Here is a 14,359-nt window from a genome sequence, read left to right as displayed (position 1 = left end):
CTTCAGTAAATTATGTATTCTCCTTCCTCTGAATCCATACAATGTAAGCAATTTGGAAGTGAGGGGAATCCATAATTCTTATGTTAAGGATTGCACAGTTCACATGCCTACATCCAGTAGAAATGCCAGCTGAAGCAAACGAACTGCCCATTTCCAGTGTTACTCTCCTCTTGACCTGCACTTCGGTTTGCACATCCAGTTCTTCTACTTACACAGTTCTTGAATATATTCTGGGCTTAAATTCTCTCATTTGTTATATACGGGATTGTGCCACATGAAATTTTAATAATTTGTAAGTATGCATTATCTGAAATCCTCTGTTAAATTTAATGTATGTATTCTAAATTTAATATAGTAAGAAAAGATATTGCTTATGTTTAAACACCTACCAGATAAAGTTTGAATTGAAAGTGGTTTTTTCCCCTGCCTGCTTTTGTAGTATTTTTATTAACTACTGAAAGACAAATTGTTCTGAGCCATATGAAATGGGCATTGTGAAATTCATTCGAAAAATGAAACAAGTTTTTAAGGATATGTCCTCAGGAGAATGTATACTTTCTTTTTACTCTTTCTTTTTAATTATATTCTTGCAAAATCACACAATAAGAGGCAGGAGAGCAGTAGAGCTTAGTTGGTAAGACTGTAGACTGAAGTGAAACTGCTAGGGTTTGAGCATCAGCGCTGCTGCTTCTCAGCTGTGTACTGTGAGCAGGTTCATCTCTGCTCCTCACCTTCTATCTGTGGAATGGGGATGAAAACTCGACTTGTATCCTAGACTTGAGATGAGGATCCCAGGAGCTTACGTGTATAAAGCACTTGAAACAATGCCTACTGTATAATCAGGTAATATTAAGTGTTGGCTATTTTTACCTAACTATATAATTAAACAGTTGCCTAATTATATAATCTCTCTTCAGGGCAGAATAGGCTACTGTACTTGTAGGCCAAATAATTTATTTGGTTGTTAAGATTATTGGCTCTAAGAAAAACAAAACAAGTTACTCTTCCTCTTCTTTTGACCATTTCTCCTAAATAAGTGTTTATTTAAAATTAAGAATACATCAGTTAAAATTTCAAAATTAAGCAGGCTATTTACATAATGATAGGGCTTTATTTTTTATCAAGAATTATTTATCTCAGGGGCACCTGGGTGGCTCAGTGGGTTAAAGCCTCTGCCTTGGGCTCAGGTCATGATCCCAGGGTCCTGGGATCAAGCCCCCCATCGGGCTCTCTGCTCAGCAGGGAGCCTGCTTCTCCCTTTCTCTCTCTCTGCCTGCCTCTCTGCCTATTTGTGATCTTTGTCAAATAAATAAATAAAATCTTTAAAAAATATCAAAAAAAGAAAAGAATTATATATCTCAGCTGGCCCTTTAAAATTAATTATATTTAAATCTTTCTTGCTTTCCCGAAGAGTAGCACAGTCTTTTAAAATAATTTTATTATGAAAATTTCCAAGTTTATATAATGTATAACACTACCCTTACACCTTCACTAGAAAAAAACCTTTTTGCTTTTCCTTTTTCCTTCGATGTGAAAGAAGGTGATATCTTAATTGTAGGTCTTTCTTAATTGTGCCTGATAATATTTTATTAAAAATTTCAGCACAAATCATTTATCGTATAAGTATATATTAAGATATTTGTATCATTTAACATAAATTACAGATTAAGCCAGTTTTAGATATGCCAGCAGGAGTTCTTTGATAGCATATTTACTCGAATTAAAAATTGACTACCTAATAACATTTAACACTATTTTTGTGTAAACATTGCTGTGGCTAAACCAGTACATTTTAATTGAAATCTCAGAAACTGGATTAATTGGTGATAAATACTAGGAGTATGCTAATTATCATGAATAAATTATTTGTTTTTTATATGAAAGAATGTTTTAGGACAGTGGTCTTTTCATGCCTGCTTGAAAGCTAAGAGAACTCTTGAAATTTTTGTCTTTTTCCTATTCTCAGAGTTCCAGTAAGATATAATAGTTTTTAATATTAACTCATTATTTTCAGATTTAACACCTCTCAGATGCTGCTTCTTAATATAGTATGCCATACAACATTTTTAATATATTTTTGGCTAAATGTCACTGTTATACCTGTTTCTGACAGTATCTGGAAGTAACTGCTTTGTTCTTTGAAGCAGAAAATTACGATGTTATAAAAATTGGATAGAGAAACAAGTATGCCTGCTTTTGGAACTAATAGGAGCAAAAATAGGCTGTATTATATTTTGTGAGTCAGAACAAATTATCTAGGTGAATACGATTATATTCTAAAAATACTCAAATTTGAATTGTTAAACATCACTTTAATTTGAAATTTGTCTGTGTGTATACATACCAGTTGGAGTTTAGAAATTCTCTTGTCATGGTCTTATCAAGTAATAATGAGCCAGGTTGCTTTCATTCACTGTGGTAAGGCTTAAGATGGCACAAATATTTTTAAGGTGTAATTTATTCTGTAATAATAATAGTAATAGCTAATACTAGCATTTACTATATGCTACACATTTCTAGGCACCTAACATAGAGTTCATTCAGTCCTCATATAAACTTAACAGTGATAGTACTGTTCTTTCCCTGATTTTACAGATGAGAAATTAAATCACAAAGAGGTAAATACCTTGTCCAAGGTCACAAACGTAGTAAGTATTAGAGCTGTGATATAAATGTAGGCGGCATTCTGACTCCTGGATCCATGCTGTTAATCACCTTGTTTGCAATGTAAGCCTAAAACCAGAAAATGGTTTGATTGCAAGACACCAGCTAAAAGCCTGCATTTTTTCACAGGGATTTTGAAAAACAGTCTGTTCCAAATATATTTAGATATGGGATGGATTGAAACCAAAATGTAGTTTAATTTGTAATAGCAAAATGCTGATAAAAAATAATTCATAATAGGTGATTAGATGATTGGAGGTACCCCAGCTTATTAAGCCACACAGAAGAGTACTGTGCAGCTTAGAAAGAAATGAAGACAGCCTCTGTATACAGTGTTAGAGTGATTCTGAGACTATAAGCAAAGACCAATATCTAGAGTTTTCTTATGTTTAAAGAGTGCAACCTACAGAGCAGTAGAAAAATAAGCCAAATTAATAATTGTGGTTATGTAGGCTGAAGACAGAGAGAGGGTAGAAGGTTGGTCTTTCAGGATGTGCATCTGTTTTTTACTTCGGTTTTTTGGAGCCAAATAGATATTTTACATGATTTAAAATAGTAAAGTAAAACAGTTCCTAAGGATCAAAAACAAGCCAAAGCATTTGAACCTATTGTGTTGGTACCACAGCCATTGGAGAAGAATATTTCAAGTAATTTTAATGTATACTATTTTACATGTGGATCCCTGGTGGGGTACAAAACAAAAAGAAACACAAGGAGATTATAAATTGCATTCAGCAGTGTTATTGTTATTAGTAATTATTTCTATAGTTATTTTGAACCCATAAGTATTTATGTGCAAGGTTATATATGTTAGAAGCAAGTTAATGTTATTATAATCTGAGAGTTTTCAGTTTAAGAGAAGGATGGAAATATAAAATCAACGAATTTATGTAAAGTGCTGTAATGTAAGTTGGATTTGGTGAATTTATGTTATATAATTTACAGGAAAAGAAAATAGATATTCTAATGCTGTCTAAGTAGAAGACCTAGAAGCACTGTCAATCCAGTGGCAATAAATATCCCAGAACATAGATTGTGGTCTGTAAATATTGTTTCCTGCTGCTTAAGTCCAGAGTTAGTTAAGAGATACTCAGGATATAACTGGAGAGATCTCTTTGTGCCAGAAGAAAGAGGAGGTGGGATTCTGTCAAATGGATGCAGGGATCAATTTGAAGGAGCTCCCATTTGGCTAATGATGGGATAGTCTGAGCATCAGAATAAAACTAAATTGATTAAAACACATCAAACAAGTTACAATCCCTGAGAACATAATGATTCCCCTCCCAAGAAGAATAAGTTATGATTTAAATTACCTTACTTTAATATCTTTGATTATATCAGTTGTCTTTAGAGTTATTTGCTTCTGGGAGCTGCTTATCCATGTTGGGTGTACATACATTTCACTTGAAATATATAAAATTGTTTATTCATACTGAAATCATTAGACATTTGTAAAAATTGTGTTTAGAATAGAAAGCACTGGTTGCTGATCAAAATGTCTGGAAGGATTTACAGAGGTTTACAGAGGAGCCTTCTTCAGTGGAAGTAGTCATAATTTCAACTCTGTGGCTTTTAAGTCAAAACTGCTATATCCTCCTTGGAAAGTGGACTGTAAAGTGTCATGTGTGTAAATAATCATTTCTCACATGTCTCCTCCACAACGAAACCTCATTATTACTCATGGGACCACAGTTGTAACCATTGGCCAAACATATAAACTAGGAGTAATTACAACTTCTTCACCTTTGGTTAAGTGTTCAGTTGGTTTTCTAAATCTTACCACTTCTGCTGCCTGAATTTTGTCTTGATTCTGTTTCACTACCCCTGCCTCCAAGTCTAATAATAGCATTTTCCTATATAATTTTTCAGAAAGAACCTCATCTTCCCTAGCTATGGTTCCTAACCTTTTCGAACACAGAGATTCCATTTTAGCCCTGATATATTTGTGGATCCTTGACTGCAATAATAGCTATATCTTTATATATAAAGAAAATGCATACTGACAGCTGGTTTGTATTGAATGATACCTGTAAGTGAATTTATATTCTGAAAGTCATAACGATCTAAATATGTGATTGCTTCTCTTTTTCTGCACAAACTTATGTAATCTTAGGTGTTAATAGTTTTTTTAGTATTATTTTCTTATATGCACTATATTCTTTGCCAGTAATCTTTGCTAAGTATGTTCAGACACATTGACCCTTTGGTTATTTTATTACTTTAAATTACTTGTCCAAGTCTTTTCCAGAGCCATGCTGACTCTCCTGCCTTCTTCCTCCTCCCCAGGCTTGTAGCTTCCTCTTGTTCTAGTGTCTTGAAATTTTACAGTGATGTGCCTTGATGCAGGTTTATTGTAGTTGATTGTACTGGGCACTACTGGGCCCTTTTAATCTGGAAACTCTTTTAGACCCTTAAAAGATAATATACTATATTCTCCTGCTGAGAGAGATGGTCACTTGCCCAGATATGCAGATTTGGGAATATCTGGCTAACTGCTTCTTAAATAGACTTTTGATCAGTCTAATTTTTAGCTTTTCCGTTTCCCTCTTTTCCAGAGGAGGTCCTAATTTCTGTGGGTTTTGATGAAAGGTAGGGAGATGACAAAGATGCCATAAATCAAGTTGCTTCTCCACCCTGTCCACTTCATCCTTAGGTGTTAGCTCTCTGTGACCTGATCAGTTACTTTTTGAATTTCTTCTTTATACCTTCTACTATTCATCTCTCATTCCTTGGTCCTTTTAAAATTGTTCCCCTTCTCTTTAAAATTCTTATACTGTAATAATAGTAGGGTATCAGAAGGGAATGAAGTTAAGTATGTGTCTAGCCCTCAGCAGATGGCTTTATTTTCCATAGAGACTTTGTGATGACATGAACTTCTGAGAGTCAGTTTACTAGCTTATCTACATCTTCCCCATCTTTATTCCAAATCTATTTGGTTTTTTTTTTTTAAGATTTTATTTATTCATTTGACAGAGAGAGATCACAAGTAGGCAGAGAGGCAGGCAGAGAGAGAGGAAGGGAAGCAGGCTCCCCAGCGAGCAGAGAGCCCGATGCGGGGCTCGATCCCAGGAGCCTGGGATCGTGACCTGAGCTGAAGGCAGAGGCTTTAACCCACTGAACCACCCAGGCGCCCCCAAATCTGTTTTTTTAATAAACTTTATTGAGGTCAGATTTAATTGTTTTCTGAATTTCATTTCCTGTTGTTAAAACCAGTCAAACTGTGGTAACTTTTATCCTCTTATCTTTTAGTGGATAGCATAATACTTGGCCCACTGTAAAAGTTTTTGTATTTTTAACTTTTCTTTAGACATTCCCTTTACCTCTGCTCAAAATTAGAGAATGCTGTCATCCATGGGTACTGTTTGCCTACCTTCAGAATGTTTCAGAATGCATGGAGGTTTTATCTGATGGTGATCATGCTTGGAGCATGCTCTTGGCACATAATGAACAGAGACCAAAACGCTAAAAGCCCCTCAATGCATGGAGTAGTCCTGAACAATAAATCCTTGTCCCACTCAGAATGTCGATAATGACCCTTGAGAAACATTGCTACAAGTTTTAAGGGCAACTTGGCTCTGCCTTGAGATGAATACGTACTCTTAACCATCTCATGTGGTGTCTGTTTTCATTCCTTCCCTCTTAACAGTGGGGCTGGAAGCATGAAATACTCCTTGGTCCTCATTGCTGCTTCCTGACTACTGCCTTCCTATCTTCCTACAAAATGAAACAAAAGTAAACAAAAAACCTCGTTCTGCTTGAATTTTACCCTGTCATTGTTATAAAAAGAAGCACTCTCACTCATCCTTAAGCATTTTCACCTGTGACAATCAGTGCTCATGATTGATATCCTCTATAATTGTATTATAAATGAAATGAGATTATTTCTCACTTAATATATAAGCAATATGTATGCAGCAAGCTGTTTTCATCGTATTGATAAACTTACAGGTAGATTGACTTTTGGACAGTGAGTATAGTTTTTACTAACTTAACTTTTCTCTATTAAAAGCCAGCCCCCCCCTTTTTAAAATAATTAACACACAGTATACTATTCGTTTCACAGGTACAATATAATGAATCAGTAGTTCTGTGCATACCCAGTTCTCAACACAGTAGGTGTACTCGTAATCCCCTTCACTTATATATCACGCATCCTCCCACTTACCTCCCCTCTGGTAATCACCCGTTCTTATTTTTAAGAGTCTTTGTTTTGGTTTGTCTTTTTTTTTCTGTGTTTTGTTTCTTAAATTCCACACATGAGTGAAATCATATAGTATTTGTTTTTCTGTAACTTATTTAGCATTATACCCTTTAGATCCATCTATGTTGTTGCACATGGCAGGATTTCATTCTTTTTAATGGTTGAGTAATATTCTGTGTGTGTGTGTGTGTGTGTGTGTGTGTGTGTGTGTGTGTGTGACATGTTCTTTATCTTTTCGTCTCTAGGTAGACGCTTGGGTTGCTTCCTTATCTTGGCTATTGTAAATAATGCTGCGGTAAATATAAGGGTGCACATATCTTTTTGAATTAATGTTTTCATTTTCTTTGGGTAAAGATCCAGTAGTGGAATTACTGGATCATATGGTACTTCTAATTTTAAGTTTCTTTTTTTTTTTTAAGATTTTATTTATTTATTTGACAGACAGAGATCACAAGTAGGCAGAGAGGCAGGCAGAGGGAGAGGGGGAAGCAGGCTCCCCACTGAGCAGAGAGCCCGATGTGGGGTTCGATCCCAGGACTCTTGAGACCATGTCCTGAGCTGAAGGCAGAGGCCTAACTGACTAAGCCACCCAGGCGCCCCAAATTTTACGTTTTTTGAGGAACCTCCATACAGGTTTCCACAGAAGTTGTGCCAGCTTGCTTTCCTGCCAACAATGCATGAGGATTCCTTTTTCTCCACATCCTTGCTAACAACACTTGTTTCTTATGTTGTTGATTTTAACCATTCTGATGGGTGTGAGATGATAGCTGATTGTGACTTTAATTTGTATTTCCCTGTTGATGTGTGATGTTGATGATCTTTTTATGTGTCTGTTGGATATATGTATGTCTTCTCTGGAAAAATAATCTATTCATGTGCTCTGCTCACTTTTAATAGGATTATTTATTGTTTTGATTTGTCTTTTTGTGTTGAGTTGTATAAATTCTTTATGTGTTTTAGATATTATCCCTAATCAGATACATTATTTGCAAATATCTTCTTCCATTAGTTGGATTGTCTTTTTGTTATTGTTGATGGGTTCATGCAGTTCCAATAGTTGAATTTTACTTTTGTTTCCCTCGCCAAAGGAGACATATCTCGAAAAATGTTTCTGCAGCTGATGTCTAAGAGATTACTGTCTATGTTTTCTTCCAGGAATTTTATGGTTTCAGGAATCACATTTAGGTCTTCAATAACTTTTGAGGGTTGGTTTGTTGTTGTTGTTGTTTGTGATGGTTTAAGGAAGGGCTTCAGTTTCATTCTTTTGGATATAGCTATTGAGTTTTTCAAACACCATTTGTTGAAGAGACTTATCCCCATTGTGTATTTTTGCCTCACTTTTGAAAGCCAACACTTTTGAAATGCTTTGTGCTGATTTTATTAGTGTACCATTTTGTAAGGGTTATTTGTTTAAAATGAAAATGTAATAATGAACATGGTATCTGTTATTAGGATGTGATTAATTATAATTCTTTGTGAGATGCATAGCTGTGTCTATTATACATCTCATATCAAATTTTATATCAAATCCATTTTTAATGAATTTTCTTGTAAAAGTGTATCCAGTGCTAGAATATTGGATACCTTATATGTTTGTATGTATTCTAAGATTTAGTGTGTGATATTTAATCATTGTTTTCTTTACCTGTATTATAATGAAGCAGTGACTTGGATTATAAAGTGTTACCAATGAGTCTTTCTGGTTTTTAGGTTGTGGAAAATGCCCTTAAAGTGAACCCAGTATTAGGTCCACAAATGTTTCAACCGATTCTACCCTGTGTTTTCAGAGGTATTATAGAAGGAGAGGTAAGATTTTCCTTAAGCTTTTTAGAATAGTAATGGACTCTAGGGTTCTACTTTTAATTTTCCTTCTTTATTGGAAAATTATTTCTTCTTTGTTGTTAGATATAAAAAGAAAACTTTTCTTACTATTGGATTATTTTGAAGTAAATTAAGTAATTTTCAGAGTAGTTATACAGTTTGGCCTTTTCTTTCTCCAACAAACTATAGCTGCGGCTGCTGCTTTTTTTTTTGATAACTCTCTCACTTATATGCATGTGTGTGTATTCATCCACAAAGATTTGAAGCAGAGTAATGGGAAAGAACAGTGCTAATTATAGTACATATTGAATATATGAAAATACCGATTATTTTCTAAGTCAGTCTCTTAAGTGGATTCACATAATCATGTATTGTATGAGTATTTACATTGCTATAAGTAAATTAGCCATTGGTAAGTATTCTTTCTGTGTTTTTCTTTAAAATCCACATTATACACACACACACACACACACACACATATATGTAGCACATATATATTACCTTGTATGGCATATATTTAGAAAGTTATTTATAACTCAGATAATACTGGCAGTATATCCTAAAGTGATTTTGAAGGAGAATATTATTTTATATCCCTGTTGACTGTTACCATGTCTGTGATTGTTCATAGTCATGTTTATACTCATACCTTGGTAAAATTGTATGTGTGCTGTATTTTGATTATACAGAGGTACCCTGTTGTGATGTCAACGTATCTTGGAGTTATGGGTCGAGTCCTGCTACAAAACACTAGTTTTTTTTCTTCACTTCTTAATGAGATGGCACATAAATTTAACCAGGAGGTAAGAATCAGTTTACTTAAATTGAAGACAGTCTTTTCAAATAAGGATTGGAAATAATTGGAGAAATAATAATTCTATAAAACTCTTGTATTTAAAATTTTGTATTTTAAGACTTTAATAACTTACATTGTACCTGTAATTTTGAAGAAGAAAGAAAAAATCTCTGAATGGCAGTTGAAATTTACAATAGTTCTCTTTCATAATAGTTTTGTTCTGCTTAACTGTAGGATGGAATTTTGATTCGTTTATGGTTGCAATTTTTTTTTAACTGACACTTAAAAGGAAAGAAATACTTTACATAAAATTGTTTACTGTCTTTGTTCCATTCCTTTACTGAACTTGTTCGTAGTGTCATGTGATGCGTTTCCATCATAATTATTATGGGAAGTGACTTTTTCAGTAAAGGCTTATTTAAAAAAACTGTAACTGAAACCAGCCACCAGGGTAAGTACGAGACAGGTTCTTGAGTGAGTTGGTTACTTGAGACTATATACATTATATAAAATTTGGCTTTTATGTATTAAGTCTTTAATCTTTAAAAATTAGTAAGATATAGAAAGTTGAAAGTACTTGAATGATGTCTTTAGAATGGAGGCAATTTATAAAATCTTTTGGTTTGGGAAACAAAACTACTTCAAGGAAATCTAGAACAAGGAAGTGCAAATTTTAGAATGTACAAAGTTTTTCTAGAATTAGATTTAGATATAAGCTAATTAGAAATCCTAGCCTTTGTTTAGATGAATAGATAGGTAAGATTTTTCATTACCTTTATTAAATTTAACTGTGATGGGGTAATATTAAACTGTTAAATGAATTTATTCAGTTGAGTTCAAAATTTGTTGAGTGATTTTAATAATAACTATATTTAACAACAATATAAATGCCATGTATTATATTAATTTCTCAAAACAACCCATTGAGATAATAGTATTTTTATTTCCATCTCACATTTGAGAAATCTGAGGCTTATAGAGTTTTACTGGCTTGCTCAATTTCACACAGCTAGTAAATGATGGAATTGCTTTATATACTCCAGCAACCTGACTTTGGAGCCTGATATCTCAGTGACCACAGTGTACTGCCTCCTATCTGTCTTGGAACAGGCACTTTACACTATGCACTGGAGACACTTGTTTTGACAAGCTCAGAGTAACCTTCAGGGAGAGAGTACTTGAATGGGCAATTTCACAATAACAGTATGAGTGCTATGTCAGAGATAATGTTCAGCAGTGTGCTGTGGGAAGAGAAAAGGTATCTACTATGTTACATTTTTTTAAATTTTTATGTGTGTGTGTGATAAAATATATATAACATATAATTTACCCTCAATGATTTTTAAGTATATGGATCAATGCTTTTAAATGTATTCATAATGTACAATCATCAGCACTATGCATAGGCAGCCTCCACTGGGGTTAATTTCATATTAAAGAGAAATAATGAACTGTGGCTACTGCTGGTAGTGTTGAAACCCATTGGCAGTGTGAAAGATTGAGGAAAAGAGCTGTTATCATTGGTTCAGACTTACTTTTGATCCATCTTTAGAGCACAGGTTTTTCATGGAACACTTCTTATCTTTTCTGTCTTCATTTTTCATTATGAAGAGGACATTCTTTTTTTCCTCAGAGAACTTGACTTGTCAAGCCATCATGATTGAGTGTAGAGATGAAGTGAATAAAATACTATTCTAGTTCAAATGCTGCTAATGACTGTGAGCACAGTCAATGAAGAACGTCAAAAATATATGCAACAATTAAATAGGGAAATGAGTTCCAGTAAATCTAGAGAGCTTTGAGGGAAGCAGCGATCTTAGAGAAAGATTTCTCTTCTCAATCCTTGAAAACAGTATGAGATAGTAGAGGAAGCCAAGTTAAATTAAGAGTGATTTTATATCTTTGGGAGAAGAGCTGTACTCGTTGCACAAGTCAGGGTTAGAACAGTTTGTCCTCTAAGCATTTGTTTTTTTGTTTTGTTTTGTTTTGAAGATTTTATTTATTTACCCGACAGAGATCACAAGTAGGCAGAGAAGCAGGCAGAGAGAGGGAGGAGGAAGCAGGCTCCCCGCTGAGCAGAGAGCCCGATGTGGGGCTTGATCCCAGGACCCCGGGACCATGACCCAAGCCAAAGGCAGAGGCTTTAGCCCACTGAGCCACCCAGGCGCCCCCTTCTAAGCATTTGTTATTCAGTCTTTCAACGTTCCTTGTTTATATTGAATGAATAATGAAAACTTTTTAGACTAATCATCTAATTTAGAGCTTATCCTTGGGGTATTGAAGAATGGTAGTTTGTTGTGGGGAGATTTACTAGAAAATCAAAGTATTTGTAGTCCCTTTTTACCCTTTTTCTCCTGTATGAAAGCTTCTCTTCTGGTATAAACAAGTGTTGCAGAACTCAGGATGGGGGAAAGGGGCTTTTCCAATGAGGGTGTCTCAGCATTCAGGATCTAGATTTTCATTTAAGTCATCTGATTTTATGTGGGCGTGGGAAGGGATCTATAAGATTCTAATTATTCCTTGTATAGATTCCCAGTTTTTCTGTTTTGAGTTCTGTGCCTCCCATCTGCCTCCTTTGTGGCCTGGGGGTTGCAGGGTTCTGAGAACCAGATCTGTTTATCTTAGATTGTTATTCCCTTGGCAGGCAGCTTGGTTTCAGGCTTCTGTTCTGCCCAGTCACTTAACATTTTCGTCCACCCACCATCCTCCAAACACTGTTGCTGTCTTTACCCAATGTAGTTGCTCCTCTTTACAGACCCTGTGGGATTATTCCTTTGTTTTTTATATTTCTTTACTTTCATTGTAGTGGGGTTTCATGGGGGTCCAGCAAATGCATATTTTCAGTACTAAGATTGTTTTCATAATGTCTATATGCTTCCAGGGTAAATAACTTAATTATAAAGATGTAATAAAAATGTTTGTAGCTGAATAATTTGAGCAATGTTACTGGTTTATCTTTGTACAAAAGATTTGTTCCATTTGTCCCATTTAGAATTTCAGACTTTACTGAACATGTACTTCAGAGCAACCATATTGAGTTTTCTAATACATACATAGAATTTTATCACTTCCCTGTTGCAAACCTCCTTGGTTTTGAGATTTCTTTAGATTGAGGAGTAAGTCTGACCTCTCTAATGTAGTTTGCCTACAAAGGCTTACTGTAATCTGGTTTGTGACTCCTTTAGCCTCTTCTAGCTTCCTTTTGGAGCTCATTGGTAGCCATTCAGCACACAGAACATTTTCCAGTTTTTTCTTGCTCCAGAGCTCTTGCATACAGGCTCTTCACTCCCTGTCCCTCAGACACTCCCTTCCAGTCTCCCACCTTCCTTAACTTGATTCCTTATCTTGTTTTATTCTGCTTTAAAGCTTAACTCCTCTGGGTAACTTTGCCTTAGTCTCCTAAGTTTTAGTTAGGTCTCTCTGGGTGTTCTTGTAGTATTGGGAACTATGTATTTATTATCAGGGCCAGGTTTGGGTGAGACAAATGAGGTGGTGAGAATGAGCACCTCCTTACATTTTGTATCCTACACACCTTTTTTGTTTTATCCTTGTTCTGGGTCTGTACATTGTGTTCCCCAGGGTCAGCAGACTATGTATGGCCTATGGACCAGATCCTGTCTGCTGCTTGTTTTTATCAAACCTGTGAATAAAGAATGGTTTTTCATATTTCTTATTGGTTGAAAAAATAATAGGACTTCCTGACACATGAAAGTTACCCCAAATTTTGTACTGGAACATATCTGTGTCCATTTTTTTACCTGTTGTTTATGACTGATGTTGGGAGTTGGATAGTTGCATCTGAGAACATATGGCCCACAGAACCTTAAATATGACTTAACTGTCCCTTTATAGAAAAGGTTTGCTGATCCCTATGTTCTAATTGCTTGTTTAATTAAAGTCCCCACAAATTCAGTTTTGTACTGTTAAGTATTTTTATAATGAAGGAGATAAATAAACTATAAATAAAAGTGGACAATAAAGATATCTTTCTATGCTGATTGAATCTTTATTTCAACCAGGTACATTATTGTAGCTTTGGTTGACTATATTACACTTTAATGATGACTTGATACTTGCTTTTATAATGGATAATGGTTTGTTTTTTAAAATCTTGCTTACTGGATAATAGTTGCAGTAATCTGGAGAGCATCTCTACCATTTGTTTCCAAATGAAATATGAATTGAAGACACGTGGTATATATCAGAAGTTACCAAGTGGTTGTGTTTCATGGTTCCCTTAGTGTGTTTGTAATATAGTCACAGTGCTCATAGGCCAAAAGAAATAAAAATATCTAACAGTTCCTTCTATTAAGTGGTTGGGTCCAAATAGCTTAATACATATTTTTGTCCTAATAATTTAGTAGTTATTGAAAAATAATACACAGAAGTCTAAAGAAAGAATATCTTTATTTTATTCTTAAATATCTACAAGTACTCACTAATGAAATATATGTGCCTGTTGAGCACCACTCAGATTCACAAACTTCAGAATCAGATTGGAGTCCTCCACCTTCACTTTTTGTTTTACCTGGATCTCTGGGTAATACTTTGTAAAGATAGGAAGTCATCATAAGGAACAGTTTTTGTAGTATCTGACTGATATTTCTGTGTTTCTCTGAATAATTGTAAATATTCTGTGAGTCCACTGTGGCATCTTAGGATGCAGGACATAGTTTGCAGAGCTCAAGTATAAATAACTATCTTGAATTAACAAGTGTTCCCTTGACTGTTTATTTTTATATTTTTTAAAGATTTATTTATTTACTTTATAGAGAGAGCATGCATATGGGAGCAGGGGGAGGGGCAGAGGAAGAGGGAGGGAAGTCCTCACTGAAAAGACCATGAAGAGAAAAGACCACTGAAAAGATCATGAAGAC

The 14,359-nt window shown here is 34.8% G+C and overlaps 1 protein-coding gene across 1 annotated transcript in view; it reads left to right on the top strand.

The window, feature by feature from the left end:
• Window positions 1-14,359, top strand: part of IPO11 (importin 11) — a 208,004-nt gene that overhangs the window by 118,077 nt on the left and 75,568 nt on the right. The window contains exons 25-26 of the mRNA XM_080805105.1: window positions 8,576-8,671; window positions 9,376-9,489. Coding sequence (XP_080661231.1) covers window positions 8,576-8,671; window positions 9,376-9,489 — 210 coding nt within the window. The remainder of the gene's footprint in view (window positions 1-8,575; window positions 8,672-9,375; window positions 9,490-14,359) is intronic.

Source organism: Martes martes (assembly GCF_963455335.1).
Source record: "Martes martes genome assembly, chromosome: 5".
Taxonomy (NCBI): Eukaryota; Metazoa; Chordata; class Mammalia; order Carnivora; family Mustelidae; genus Martes; species Martes martes.
This window is presented reverse-complemented; position numbering and strand designations above follow the sequence as displayed.